This window comes from Coffea arabica, chromosome 7e (genome assembly GCF_036785885.1).
Source record: "Coffea arabica cultivar ET-39 chromosome 7e, Coffea Arabica ET-39 HiFi, whole genome shotgun sequence".
Lineage (NCBI taxonomy): Eukaryota > Viridiplantae > Streptophyta > Magnoliopsida > Gentianales > Rubiaceae > Coffea > Coffea arabica.
Genome location: NC_092323.1, coordinates 5,249,172 through 5,264,838, shown reverse-complemented (window position 1 = coordinate 5,264,838; position 15,667 = coordinate 5,249,172). Strand labels below are relative to the sequence as shown.

The window sequence follows — 15,667 nt, the reverse complement described above, 5'->3', positions numbered from 1 at the left end:
CCTTCAGCAGCGTCTTTTTATTTTTTTTTCCTTTAAATTCTAAATTAACGCATTTTATTTTCAGGGCCTCACCCCTTGCGTACTACATTTTTATTTTTTTTTAGAAAAACTCCAAAAAAAAAAAAACAAAGTGTAATCCAAACGGGATTGACAGACTTTCGGAATTTTTTTGGTCAAAGGAGTTCGTATGATCTACACGACTTTAATTTGCTGATCACTTTTGGAGTTTGAATTTGGATGTTCGTCGGCTTTTCTCAGTTTGGGGAAATCATCTCAGGCTAGTAATCAAATTTCCATGGTGGCGTGGAACCAGTTTCTGTTCTTTTCTTCGGGAGGTGAGCTATAGCTTCTTCTTGGCTCCCCGCCTTTGGGAATACTAGTAATCAAGCCCTTTGCCTACTTTCCCTGCCTTCTTTTATTTTTCATTTTTCTTGTCCCTTTTCATACTGTTTCCCGCGATGGTGATCTCTAGTATGCTTAGTTTACCAAGAAAATCAAAATTAAAAAAATAAAATTGATCAATGCTTTTGTATCAAGAATATGGACGATGTGCTTAAGATAAATGAATTTTCGAACTCTAATAAGATGTCGATTTGCCAACCACGAAAATTTAAAAAAAAAATTGAATTGAATTACATGTTGATATGTCCGCCATTAAAATAAAACAGTTTGAATTTAATTGCAGAACTTTGGCAACGATTAAAGGACTAAACTTATATCACTTTTCTCACTTTGCATATTGAATTTTATTTTTGAACACTTTATACCTTAAACTCTTAATTTTGGTCACTTTACATCCTAAACACTTAAATTTGTCTCATTTAAATTCGATCAATGATTATATTCACAAAATAAAACGAGATAAAGGGCGGTGAAATTTGATGATAATGCACCTTTTTTAATTGCGATTCCTTGGCCTTTTTTTTGACAATTTTTAGCACATTATTATTGATTTATATCGTATCAATTACTAGTATTGTGTGTTTGGATAGGAGATTATTTGAAATAATTAATGTAGCATTTTTTGTGATGTGATGTATGTGAGATAAAAAGGAAATTAGGAAGATAAAAAGGTGTGTTGAAAATTGTATTGATGATGTAAGTAAATAATTTTTGGCCATTATTTGGCTATCCAAACACACTATTTTTTTTAAAATGAGTGAAAATTAAAAGATGATGAAAATTAATGACAATGATTTTTTTAAAATACCTTGGTACTTTTGGTTACTTTCAACATATTATCATTGATTTGTTGGGTTCTTTATGCTGATAAGTTTGTAAAAGTTATCATTGACTGAATTTAAATAGAGCAAATTTGAAAGTTTAGGGTTTAAAGTATTCAAAATTAAAAGCTTATGGTGCAAAATGTCTAAAATTAAAATTCATGAGTGTAAAGTGAGGAATTGATACAAATTCAAGGATGCAAAATAGAGTTTGCTCATGTTTTAAAGATATATGTGGTTTGCAGGTTTGTACATGTTGACTTGATTATTTTTCTCCATTTTTTTTAAGTTGCTGATGGTGAGAATTTCATATACAAAACCGATAGGGGCATTTCTGTCTTTTAAGGAAGGAATGGCGGTTGTACAAAGGCGCACTGCTTCTTTCATAATTCAGAATTCACAAAAAAGCTGAGAGTGAAACTCAAAATCAGATAAAAGTTCATCCTATGAAAATAAAACTGAGAAGTCCTCCAGAATTTTTTTTTTTAAAGAAAAAAAAGGAGAGTGCCATTGCCAATTCTGCCATTACTTTCCTTTTTTTAAAAAAAAATATTTAATCCACTGACCCTGTTGGGGGGTGCTGCAGAAGCAACAGAGTCTTTACTCTTTTAGTCGACCATCTGAGTTCTGACGACGGAACCGATTTGTCACCCGGCCTGATAGAAACCGGATTGCCCCATATTCGCCGGCTGGGAAAGGCCGAACAAATTACTTCTCCGTCTCCAAACTAACAGGAGGATACATCTCACTAGGCCTAGGGTATTCATCTCCCCGATCAAATTTTCCTGTCCAATAATTCAGTGATCGTCGATCTTCCTCTTGTTGCCACACCGTCATGAATTGCGAAGTTTGCCAGCTTAAAGAACTGGTAAGCCTTGGACCACCAGAACCTCGCCAGGTTTAAAAATTTTGACTTTGTTTTTCAGTTTTATTTGACCGCCGATGAAGCTAAGCAGCATTACTTAATACTAATTTATTCTATGCAATTGTGTTTTGTATGCAGGAAGTGGAGCACTTTGAGGTACGCGAAGTTTTGCGATGTGAGTCAATTTCTGATGTTCATCTCCCTCTTATTTCTGCTCAGTTTGTTGTTGATGAGAACTATGAATAAGCTTTTACGTGATACGCTGTCTAGCTGGTTTTGTAGATTACCTTATGGTTTTAGTTTAAGGTTGAAACTTTTGCAAGTTTCAAGTGGAAGTGAAAGTTTACTTGGATGATTTTTAGGACTGTGAGTCTGTAATAGTGACATTGTTCCATTTTAGTTGTATTACGGGTTTGTAAATCGCTTGGTTTTCCATTTCACATGTGTAGTAGTTAATTTCTAGTTTAGCTGAAGTTATCATACAATTACTGTTCTTCCAATATAATCGTTAGTAGCCTTTGCAACTGGTAATGCCAGTGAACAAATTTCCTTTTAATCCAAACAAGTATTACCAATTTACTTTTCACAAAAATCATGTAGTGTTACCGGGATTGGAGATTAACTAATGAAAATGATTGATGCTTCTTTACACTCGCGTAGTTGTATGTTGTATAGTGATTACTATTTTCGTGCTGTTCTAGAGGTTGATGCTCTGTTGTGTTTTCATAACTTCGGTGGGTAGCTTCTAAAGTTTTGTTCTATTATTATAAGTAATCCTAAGGTGAAAATTTGCAGGCATTCTACACACTATTTTATTCCACAGAGCTTTAGGTCTTGTGCGGCCGAAGGATGTTGACTTGGAGCTCTTTGACATCACTTATGTAAGTCTATGAACTTTTATTAACATTTTAGATATTGAGTATACTTATTGAGAAGTTCTTTTCTTAATCTTCAGGTACAGTGTGGTGATGTTGAACATGAAAAGAAAATAGATGAGAAGATTGACCACTTCATTGACAGGGTGGAGAAGCACCCCAATAAGAAAAATCAGGTTCATAATTGTCACTGACTTTGAGACAGCATAATATTGTGTACTTGCATGATATATGATATGTTAATATACTAAATGATTATTTGATCCCATTATAAGGCATTCTAGTTTTTACAATGTAAATTGGGATGATTTCTTCTGGATTCTATCGAGGTATTGATAATGGGTTACTTGTGCTCATTTTGATGCTCTAAAAATGTCAAAGTGTTTGACAGATCTACAACTTGATGGCAAAAGGATATTTTGTTTGGTAATTTACTTAAGTTATTTTGACTTTGTAATTGCAAGAAGCACAAGCTTCGTACATTTTAACATGCACCTCTGTGAAGAGGCAATCATTTCTGGAGGGTAGGGGGCAGCTGGTTTTACTGAAAACATGTTGGAAGTCTGTCTACCACCCTCTTTTCACGAACAGATCTTGTAATCATTGAGGGGTGCACTGGCTATTGGTCTTGTTATAATTTATGTTTGCATAGAGAAGAATATTTGTGCTTGATGAAAGTCCTTGCCTAAAGGATGAAGTTTGAAAAACCAAGTCTGAGATAGATGTCATTTATGCCTTGAAACCTATTCAAATTCCTGGTGATAAGTGATCACCTCGAAATGGTAGCACAATTCTCTTATTAGCAAGCATTGGCTGTCAGTTCACCTATTTTCTTGCGCTTGTTTTGCAGAACTAGGCTTATTTTGGTTTCTTTTATTTGATTCTTCTGTCTTTTGCACTTTGCTTAGATTATACAAAGGTGGTCCTTTCAGAACAGCAGTTTGCATTTCTTGAGTACATTTGTTTTATGTATTTTACATTTTTCCAGTTTTATGACACGAAATAAATTACTAGTTTTCCAGACTATTGACATACATCAAACACAATGCAGATATGTTTGTCTTTCTATGAAGTTAAGAACAAACAGGCAACATGGTTTACTAACAAAGTTGAGCGTCACTACTGGGAGCAATGGTACATAAATTTGAATACAGTACAACATCCAAAGACACATTCTGGGAAGTCTCATCACTCCAAAGTAGTAGTTGATCCAGGAGGTACTTTCTCTGTCCTGGCAATTTGTTATAACAAGTCTTAATGTCCATTGACTAAAGGGATTAAAAGAATCACTGCCTCTTTCTCTGTGGACGATTGCAGAAACTGCCTCAGAGGAGAGGAATGCTCGTCGGACAGCGCTAGAATCATCTCTCCGTGAAGTTTTATTTCAGATAATAAAATTTGTAAATGAGAAGAAGGATCATGTTCCCCCAATTCCAAATCTTGATGGTGTCTCATTTCCTTACGAGATTACTATCTCAAGGTAATTGTTCTGCTGAAGAAGATGTTCATGTAAAATTAAAGTTATCATATTTGCTTTACTTCCCTTAATCTCTGCAAATTGCACCATTCTCTTTACGTTTTCTTTTCCTTTTTCTCATTGACATTGATGCCTGTGTAGATGATTTGAGATGGATTTCATGTGAGTGGTTTAAACTACCATGTTAATGCTGCAATTTTTAGGGGGTCAGGCCTCTTTTTCTCAAGGGATGCAGGATGCAGAAACAAAGCTGTTTAGAAAGCATTGAACTCTAAAAATTGTCTTAACCAAGTCGCTTATATGCATGGTATTGATTGAATATCTGTCATTGAATATTTCTCAGGTAAAGAACAAAAAAGAAAAAAACTTTGAAAAACCTTGATACTGCAGGTTTTTTCGATGATTTGGCACACAGTAATAAGGTAACTCAACATCTTGACCAACTTGAGGGTGGGAAAATATACAAAGTATTAGCTGCATTTTTATGCAGTGTAAACAAGGTCAAAATTGTCTTTCTTTCTATTGAAGTGCAGTGTATGTTATGAAGTCAGTCAACATGCAAAATTATGTCGTTGTTTTTCTACAAATCCTTCTCTTTGATCTGGGACCTTGCAAATAGACCTTTACAATTGCGATTTATGTTGTCGAATTTTAGAAAGTTTCTGTAATTGCTAAAAGAATCACAGAGGGGTAAACCTTGATGTTTGGCAATAAAATAGCGTAAATTCATGGTATCTGGGTAATGCTTTTTCCGGGTGGTAGGTAAAGCTATTGCTTATTGGTCATCAAAGTTTGATTGCCATGGCATTTCATGGGTAGATCCCTGGTGGATGGTAATGATTTCGTAGTCCTTTTGCCCTGGATAATGAGAACCATGTTTTTTTTTTTTGGGGGGGTTCTTTTAGAATGGTTGACTATCCTCTTTGCTAATTTAATCACTACTAGTATTTCAATGACACTTCTTTCTTAGCTCTTCGTTATATATATCTGAAGCAAACCGTAAAGCTGCTAAGTTATGTGCTGCCTTGTTTAGTTCATCAGATTCTGCATTTGGGATGGATATGTTGAAGAGGATGCTTCAGACTGGGCATCCAACCATGCTCAGCTGATTAGCAATGCCTTCAAGCTGGATGAGCGTAATATTTACTTTGTAAGGTGCAAATGATTGCTGATATCTGATGGTGTGAATATCCATGTCCTACAGTGGTTTACATGCCTTCAGAGAAGTGATTTTTATGTACTTACCATTGCCAATCAATTAGATATCCCCTCTTCCATACTTTTCTTGAATCATATAATTTGTCTGCCATTTCTTCTTTTGAGAATATGACACCCAGTGCTACAGAACAATTATCTGGCAAGATCCGCGTTGCCTGGTGTGTCTATATCTCAGGTTTACCTTAAAGCTGTTGATTTCAATACGCCCTTCTTGGGCGCCTAACTAGTAGCTGTTCATATTTGTCAGCTTTGTAGTCTTTTAGTTTCTTGTAAACTCGTAAATATATTATGAAAGAGACATCTTCAGTTTGGTGTCATATCTACTTCCGGCACTTATCTCATTGCCGCTAGATCCCAATTGCGTCTAAGGAAATGTTTTGTTCTTTGGGTGCTCGGTTCATTCTTGCCGTCTGCTATATTTATACTGAAAGGAAGTGATTCGTCTATATTTACAACCGAGGTCCACTATTTGGTTACAGCCATGAGTACGTCACGCTTTTGTTTATTTGCATCTACAAGCCTATTACAAAGTAAATAAAATAGATACAAGCTTGACTACGCCTAACCTTGGTAGTTCTGCTCGACATTTCAGCAATTAGATTGGTAATCCTTCAGTATTTCTTCTATAAAGTTTGTTGTTGTTAAGCCCAAAAGTAATTAAGATGTGATCAGTCGTATTTAGTTTTCAAGATGGGGGAAATGTAAAAGTAATTAATTTGTTTTCTTTCATCTGAATGTCTGGGAAATCAACTCTTTAGCAAGAAGGGCAAGGAATCAATTGTCGCTGAATAATGCAAACCTTTATTTGGGAGGGCAAGATAAGGGATGCTACACCAGAATAAACAACGAAAACTCATTGACAGTTTCCCTCCTAGATGATTGTATAATAGTTTTACCACTCGTTATTCATAGGAAAATGACTAGCAAACAAGCTGCAAGATTTCAGATAATCTACATCAACATCGGTAGCCTGCCAATTAAATCATCATGTTCACATTGTGGTGGCCTTATTTTGAGCTCGCTGGGATTTGGAACATCAGAACTCAGAGAGGGAGTGGGACAGCTCGCAAGGGAAGTGCCTTTTGCAATGTAATGCCATACTTTTCCTCCATGTCCAAGTCCTTTGGCGTATTGCCCCCTTCAAGTTTCCAATCGAACGAATTTAGCAGCGAACCGAGCATTACCGGAACTGCCCTAGCTGCCAATGATAGTCCTGGACATATTCTTCGCCCAGCACCAAAAGGAATCAGCTCAAAATCTCGCCCCCGGATATCTATTTCCGATTCCAAGAACCTCTCTGGCTTGAATACCAAAGCATTCTCCCAAACTATTTCATCACGGCAAATGGCCCATGCGTTCACTAGCACTTGAGATCCCTTAGGCACGTTGTAGCCACACAGTTCAACATCCTGTTCCACTCTGCGCGGAATCAAGAATGGAACTGGCGGATGAATCCTTAAGGTTTCTTTCACGATACATTGCAAGTAAGGCAGGCGAGCAACGTCGGCTTCCTCTATTGCCTTGCCTTTGCCAATGCCTCCTGCAATCTCAGCTTGGGCTTTCCTCATTTTCTCTGGATTTTTGAGTAACTCTGTCATTGCCCACTCTAATGTGCTTGACGTTGTATCTGTCCCTGCTACAAATAGGTCCTGTAACATATATAATTGCTGCGTGAGAAAATTTTGCAATAAAAATCGCTAGAACTTCTCATGCAGAGAGCGCAATGATACTGATATTCACACTGCGTTGCATTACTTAGCTGCGGATTAAACAATTAAATATGGGGACACTTGTGCATTCAAACAAGTAATCCAGTAATCGATCTCAATAAAGAAAAAAAAAAGTAATCGATCATAATCAGGCTTTTGCCTTCTACCAACTGTTAGGGACAGAAGTCAAAAGTGGGATATCGATATGATTTGATTTGGTATAAAAAAATTAATTTGCATAGAAAGTCGAGTATTCAACGCAAAGCAATAAGCCCACTAAGGAAGACATGGAATCAACAAGAGTCCAGACAAGCCAGAAAGAACCATTGACCTTGGCTCAGTGGTCATAGAGAGGGATTTGTCCTTCTTTGTAGTTGGGGGATTAAATTTCATCTGTAATAAAAATTTAAGAGTGGTGTCATAGCACTCGTTTGATTAAATCAGGTCTGTATATCTATTAATCCCTTACTCACAAATTTTCTTGGGCTCCTCTCCCTGTAGATTAGCATAGAATAAGTTGTATAATTGTAATTATTGCAAAAAAAAAAAGGACTAAGAAGAGTACTGACCAAGACCTTCTAACGTTTCCGAGAAAAAAAAAAGAAGAAAAAAAAGAGTACTGACCAAGAACATGTGCACCATATGAATCCTGTCAAACTCCTGGGAAGATTCTTCACTCGTAGTAAGCAGCTCATCAAGCACGTCACGCCCTTCGTCTCCAGAATTTTCATTCTCCAATCTTTCATTTATTAGACCCTCAAACAATTTCAATACCTTCTCAAAATGAACGGACATGCGGCGCCTGACTCCCTGAGGATCAAACTTTTTAAGTAGAGGGAAGAAATCAACCAGGTTGGGCTTGCCGGCTTCCACCATGATATCCCAAACTAAGTCCTTGAATTCTTTTGCAGTATCAGAATATGGATCGGCCAAGTCCTTAGAGAAAATGGTATTGGACAGCAAATTCAAGGAAGTCATAAATCCTGCTCTGCCAATATCCACTGCCTCACCAGTTTGGCAATTCTTTTGGCAACAGTCAACCAGCTCCTGGACCTTTCTGCACCTCAAGTGCTGGTTAGCATCAAGACTGTTGGCTGAAAACATGTTGGAGTTCATGATTCTGCGAAGGCTTCTCCACCGAGAAGCGACAGGTAGCCACACCACAGAATAGTGGGAATGATTGTGTGCATGGACTGCATCAGAAATTGATCTGCTGGAGAAGGCCAAGTCTTTCTTTTGAAGAACTTCTCTGGCCATGCTTGATGAAGAAATGACGACTGTGGTTAACTGGCCAAGTTTTAGGCTCATGACGGGGCCATGGATTTTAGCGAGCTTGGCTAAGGACTGGTGAGGGAGATCACCAAGCAAGTGGAGGTTTCCAATTAGGGGCAAAGGTGTTGGTCCAGGAGGATGCCTTTTGGCTCGTTTTGCTAGTGAACTCAGGCCCTTGATCAAAGTCAAGGACAGCAGTGACACTAGAACAACCATCAGGCTATCCATTCTTCCTCTCAAACTCAGAGCAGAAATCTGAAGTTTGCGATATTTTGAACTTCAAGCTTTGATATAAGCCACATGATTCAGGATTTTTGTCTATGTAAGTCTGCCGAAACAGCGCAGCCAGAAAAGTCTACGAAGAAGACAGAAGCTGCTGTTAGGAAATTGGCTTAATTTTTTTAAAACATATTTTTTATTTTATATGAAGGTAACTATTTTTTTAATTAATTTTAGTTATTTAAAATAGTACCCCAAAAATTTTTTTTTTAGGATTTAAAAGTTATTTCCTATTTTATATAAGTGTAAGAATTAACATTGATTTTCTATTATTATTTAGTTTTTGGTCAAATAATATTTTGTATAAATAGATGGATTGATATACTATAAAGTGGTATACAAGGAATACGCAAAAAACATACGAGAGTGACATGTAACCTTATACATGGGGTAAAAGATGGTTCTTGACAGATAAAGATGGTATATAGGAGTTAGATTTGGATTTAAGTTGTATTCTTATATAAGATTTTTTTCTCATAATAAAGAATACATTTTCTTTCTATGGATGTAGATTCAATGATGAAATCGAACCACGTTAAATATTGAATATCATTTATCTTTCATACTTGTGACTTATTTATCATTAAATTATGGAAAATCGTTTAAAACATCCCTCACGTTTTGCAAAATGACTTTTTTTATCTTTCACTTTTGAAAGTGTACTTTTACGTTCCTTATAAATTTATATTGGTCAAATTTAATTCCTATCTAGATTTTCGACTAGTTTTTTATCGGAATCCACCACGTGTCTTGCACGTAATCATTTTTGAAAGACAAAATTATCAAATCAAAATTTACATAACCCGATTCATAGTACCTCACTTCCCAAAATAAAATTTTTTATCCCTCACATTTCACAAAATGAATTATTTCATCCCCCATATTTTATAAAATAAAAATTTTCATCTCTTACATTTTTATAAAATAAATTTTTTCATCCTTCATTGATCGTGTATATGAATAACTTTTTTTAAAAAACTCATGTATATATTTATTTAATTTCAGTTAAATAATACGAATAGTATGAAATATATCTCTATTTGATTTCACCTGAACATACTGTTCAAATAAAATTAAATAGAGATATACATGAATTTCAAAAAATTGTTAGTTTTTCACTCGTATTCATTTTCTTTTACTCAAAAATTAAAAATAAAAAAGATATTTAATCCTAAATATTATCAAATGTTTATATCGAATTAAATTTGGACAGAAAAATAAACAAAAAAGTATAACAAAAAGAAATAAGTGATTGACACTTTCAAATTATAAAACAACTACAAGGTAAGAAATTCAATTGTTGATCTTAAAAGCGATCAGTAAAAATTTTAAATTTAAATTGCAATTTGTTAGCATGACTATAGAATTTGAATTAGAACCGATTATTAGATGGTCTTACTATATAACTCAATAAATAAATTATTAGCAAAAGAAAAATGATCACAAATATTGAATAGATTTACATGATGAAATTAAATAAATATATATATGAGTTTAAAACAAAATTATTAGATTTAAATCAATGTACATATGTATTGAATAACATATGTACAATTACAACTAGTCTGTTTAAGTGAAATCAAATAGAGATATATTACATGCTATTCGTATTATTCATGTGAAATCAAATATATATACATAGATTTTAAAAAAATTATTTGTACACATGATCAATGAGAGATGAAAAATTTTATTTTATAAAATATGAGAGACGTAATAATTCAATTTATGAAATATAAGAGACTATAAATCAGATTATATAAAATTTGATTTAACAATTTTGTCCCTAAAAAATGATCACATGCAATGCATGTGATGAATTTCGACAAAAAAAACTAGTCGAAAATCTAGGTAGAGTTCAAATTTGATTAATATAAATTTGTAAGGGACATAAAATTATAATTTTAAAAGTGAAGGTACAAAATGTGAGGGACGTTTTGAATGTTTTTATCTTAAATTATTGTATACTTAATATTTTAATAGTCATTTATTCTGTATTTAGATCCCAACAAACTGGTATCAGAGCGGGGTTTATGGTTGGATTCTGGTTGACTATTGAAATTAAGTGGATTGGTGACTCTTACCAATTGAACAATTTTATGGGTGACATATTTTGTTTCAAGGGTTTGACAAGAAACATTGATGATGAAGGATGAAAAGTCGAAAAGTATAAAAACATTTGATGGTGAATTTAGACAAGTAATCTAAGAGTCAAGAAAAAAGTGAAATTCAATATTGATTTTGGAAATGAATCAGTGGAGATATTCTCATAATTCCAACGGTTGATATTTCATCCCAAATAATTTTTAGATTCGAATTATGTTCTTTAGGTGATGTGGCATATATTCTAAAGAAATAAAAAAAGTCTAATTTTCAAATGTCGGAAAACTTATATGGTTACGAATTTATATCGCAAGTGTAGTCTTAGAAATCACATATGGTGATACAGTCCTAAGAATAGGAAGAAATGTGATGATTTTACTAGTTGATTGCCTCAATTGATAGAAATAGAATTCACAGATGGGAATCCTAAATTGCAAATTGTGATGAGAAAAAATCTTGCAAAGAGAGATGGTGAATTAAGGCACCTTCTCACCAATCAACAGGAGGTTAGATTCAAAATAACTGCACATATTCATTTGCCAATTGAATCAATTAGATGTCAGAACTGTATTGATTCGAATGTGTAATTTAGTACCATATTATTTGATATAGTTGCTAAAAGAAATATTTCCCAAGATAGAGATTTATTAGGAAATTAGTTTAATTTCTTTTAGACATGTTTTTTTTATTTTGTGTGGAAGTAATTAGTTTTTTAATTGAATTTTGTTACTTAAAATAGTAGCTAATAAATTTTCTATTTTGTTTAGAATTTATAAGTTATTTTATATTCTGTATAAGTTTAGGAATTAACATTATTTTTCTGTTATTATTTGATTTTTAGCCTAATAATATTATCTATAAATATGTGAGTTGGCATAGTACAAAGTGATACACAAAGAACATATAATGCGACATGTAATCTTATATATGGAGTGAGAGATGAGAAATAGTATACAAGAGTTAGACTTGATTTTACATTGTATTCTTGTATAGAATTTTTCTTTCATAATAAATAACAAATTTTCTCTCTGTGGAGGTAGGTTCAATGATGGAGTCGAACCATGTTAAATATTGTGTGTCTTTTATCTTTCATATTTGTAACTTATTTGTTATTAAATTATTACGTACTTGATATTTTAATAGTCTTTTGTTTCGTGTTTGAATCCCAACAACTACTTTCTTAGAATTAAACATTGTTTAATATGACGGATGGGCTCAAATTACTGGTACATTTCAAGATGGTTATTATTCAGCCCTTACGTTGATTTATCAAAAAGAGAAAAATCACTTGTATCGGACTAAGTGAAGAATAGGTGCACTCCCATTAAAATTTTAGTATTTTTTAATGCTAATGATTAGCATTATATATTTCAGCTTGTTGAAAAACATACATGTACCTTTGCGGCCTATAGTGTTCATATCTTCTGTCTAGTTGTTCTTATTACTGCTATTCATATTTACACAACTACATTTTTCTAAGAGTAGCTGCAAGTACAACTTCTGCAGAAGAAATTATCATGGCGTGATTCAACCAGTAAATATTCTCCTTTCCATTATGTCAAGTACACAACACGCAATAGTTGGATCCATGGTAATGGAGGGAATCAGTATGATACTGATATCCAAATTCTGAATAATTCCATATCCGTGGTGACCCGTTTTGACTCGATCAATATTGGTCGATTCAAATCTGTGATGCATAGAATCGGTCAACATATTCGAGTCAATTCGGAGTTGATTCGGATTTTTTTTTCGATTGTGCCTTTCATGATATTTTATAACTTTAGTAATTTTTTTAGATTTTTTTGGAAATTTTTATATTTTTAATATGCCTATCACCCGATATTCAACTGATATGCATCGACAAATTTGGAACAATCGCAACCGCGACAATAACCTGCGACGGCAAACCATGGTTGGATCCTCAATTCTTTTAGCTGCGGGCTTCTGGTGGGGATAAAAGCTTAAAGGCAAAACCAAAAACAAAGAGACTCGCATTTTCTGTCATTTATCATTAATTCTAATCTGCTAACATGAGCTATTGAACATCCATCAAAGACGATATAAAAGAGTTGGTAGTACAATAAACAAGCTTGAACTCATATAAATTATCAATCACAGCCAACCCAAATGAACAGTCGTAAATTTGTCCATTTCTTATTCTGAGCAATTTGGAGGGCCGCAATTTCAAAGATTGATTGGCACGGCTCGAAGGGGCAGGGCCTTCTGCAGTGTAATGCCAAACTTCTCCTCCATGTCCAAGTCTTTTGGTGCAATCCCGCCTTCAAGCTTCCAATCAAATGAATTGAGAAGCGAGCCAAGCATTACTGGAACCATCCTGACCGCCAATGGCAAACCTGGGCAGATTCTTCGGCCAGCTCCAAAGGGAATCAGCTCAAAATCTCGGCCCCTGATGTCAAGTTCCGACTCCAAGAATCTCTCGGGCTTAAATTCCAAAGCGTTCTCCCAAACAGTTTCATCACGGCCAATTGCCCATGCATTCACTAACACTTGCGAATTCTTAGGCACATTGTAGCCACACACCTCAACATCTTGCTCCACTCGGCGTGGAATCAAGAATGGAACCGGTGGATGTAACCTTAAGGTCTCTTTGACAATGCATCGCAAGTAAGGCAGGCGAGAAACATCAGCTTCTTCTATTAGCTTCCCTTTTCCGATGACTTGTACGAGCTCGGCTTTTGCTTTCTTCATTTTCTCTGGATTCTGGAGACATTCTGCCATCGCCCATTCCAATGTGTTCGAAGTAGTGTCCGTCCCGGCTACAAACAGGTCCTGTAAGATAGTAAACAAACAATACAAGACTTACAAATTCAAAACGAGAGAAAGGATAGGACCTAATTTTCCCGTTCATATAAGTTTTTGGTGGTACAAACCAAGCACAAGCGCTCGATATGAGTCCTGTCAATCTCTTCGGGAGATTCTTCGCAGGTGGTGAGCAGGACATCCAGCACATCACTGTTTCCACCTCCGGACTTGCCATCCTCCAATCTCTCATTTATCAGGTCACCGAACATTTTGATCACCTTCCCAAAATGAATGGTCATGCGACGCCTAATACCTTGAGGATCGAGTTTCTCCAGCACAGGGAAGAAATCAACCATATTAGGTTTACCGGCCTCCACCATAATGCTCCACACCAAGTCCTTGAACTCTTTGGCGGAATCAGAATAAGGGTCGGTCAAGTCCTTAGAGAAAAGGGTGTTGGACAGCAAATTCAGGGAAGTCCTGAATGCTGCTCTCCCGACGTCCACTGCCTCTCCGCTCTGGCAATTCTTCCTGCAATAGGCCACCAGCTCCTGAACCTTCCTAGCCCTCAGGTGCTGGTTAGCATCCAGCCTGTTGCCCGAAAAGATGTTGGAGTTCAAGATTTTTCGGAGGCTTCTCCAGCGGGAGGCAACCGGGAGCCACACCACGGAATATTGGAATTGGCTGTGGGCGTGGATGGCATCCGGAATTGATCTGCTGGAGAAGGCTAAATCTTGCTTCTGGAGAACTTCTTTGGCCATCCCTGCGGAGGTGATGACGACCGTGGTGATTTGGCCAAGCTGTAGACTCATAAGTGGGCCATGTTTCTTGGCGAGTTTGGCTAAGGACTTGTGGGGTTGGTCACCTAGTAAGTGGAGGTTACCCAAGATAGGCAATGGGGTTGGACCTGGAGGAAGCTTTTTGCTTCTTCTTGATAGAGAACTCAGGCCCTGAAGAAATGTCAGGGCGAAAAGAAATCCTAGCACAACCGTCAGATAATCCATTCTACTGATATGTCTTGGCGTAACCTTCGCTGTGGGAGATTTGATGCAGTCTTGGGGACTGCTGCGCAATGTTTAATATACTGGTAAAAGTTGAGTTAGCCACGAGTCGCTCGAGTTCCTTAGAATAATCATATGAATAATCTTAGTAGTAGGAGTGTTCAATTGCTTATGTTGCTTGGATTTTTTTCCATGTGGAAGACTGTAGACTCCACGACCATTGCAGGCGTATGATAGTCAGCAAAACGACTATTCCTTTCAATCGCCGACCTATCACAGTCTCGGACACGTACTTACATAATAAATGAGAATCCAGTATAGCTGAGAGGACTTTCTTTTTTGGGTTAATTACAGTTTGTCTCCCTAAATTTGACCTTTTATAACACTTTGCCCCCATAAATTTTACATATATACACTTTGCCACTTCATTGACTAGTCAAACGTTAATGATGAATTCTCCATCCAAGATTTTAATAAAATTATATTAATGCCCTTACACAATAGTTCTAGAATAATACTATACTTTTAATTGAAATATGAAACATCTTATTAGAAAAAATACAAAGTCACATGATCTTACAAAATTAAAAAATAAAAGATGGTATAATACCAAAGAATTGAAAAATTGTATTGCTGAGAAACAAAGAATTTAAAAATTGTTAAAACATCCACACAAGTTTTCCCATCGTTTATCTTTCTTCCTTTAAATTCTAAACGGATCCATTTTGGTAATTTTCATTTACCTTGCAACTTTCACAAGATTTTTACGAGTCAATAAAATGCTATTTGATAATTTTATACCGCATTCATACCTTATTTTTTATTTTGTTTGAGCTCTACATTTAAAAAAACTAAAAATTCTCTGAATATGTTTTTCAA

At 35.4% G+C, this 15,667-nt stretch overlaps 2 protein-coding genes and 1 pseudogene across 3 annotated transcripts; 1 reads left to right on the top strand and 2 right to left on the bottom strand.

Moving 5' to 3' along the window:
* Positions 1 to 1,773: 1,773 nt before the first annotated feature.
* Positions 1,774 to 5,719, top strand: LOC140011033 (autophagy-related protein 101-like; annotated as a pseudogene). The gene is made up of 7 exons (XR_011818259.1): positions 1,774 to 2,091; positions 2,227 to 2,263; positions 2,884 to 2,969; positions 3,044 to 3,139; positions 4,015 to 4,180; positions 4,281 to 4,443; positions 5,474 to 5,719. The product of XR_011818259.1 is annotated as an autophagy-related protein 101-like (transcript).
* Positions 5,720 to 6,436: 717 nt separating this feature from the next.
* On the bottom strand, positions 6,437 to 8,942 carry LOC113701387 (geraniol 8-hydroxylase). The gene is made up of 2 exons (XM_027222007.2): positions 7,992 to 8,942; positions 6,437 to 7,307 (listed from the first exon to the last, which is right to left on the bottom strand). The coding sequence occupies exons 1-2, from the start codon at positions 8,865 to 8,867 to the stop codon at positions 6,702 to 6,704; spliced, it is 1,482 nt and encodes a 493-aa protein (XP_027077808.2). The 5' UTR covers positions 8,868 to 8,942; the 3' UTR covers positions 6,437 to 6,701.
* A 4,040-nt stretch (positions 8,943 to 12,982) lies between these two features.
* On the bottom strand, positions 12,983 to 14,850 carry LOC140010951 (geraniol 8-hydroxylase). Its single transcript, XM_072058657.1, has 2 exons — positions 13,916 to 14,850; positions 12,983 to 13,814 (listed from the first exon to the last, which is right to left on the bottom strand). Exons 1-2 carry the CDS (start codon positions 14,789 to 14,791, stop codon positions 13,209 to 13,211), a joined length of 1,482 nt encoding a protein of 493 aa, XP_071914758.1. The 5' UTR covers positions 14,792 to 14,850; the 3' UTR covers positions 12,983 to 13,208.
* Between the last annotated feature and the right edge of the window lie 817 nt (positions 14,851 to 15,667).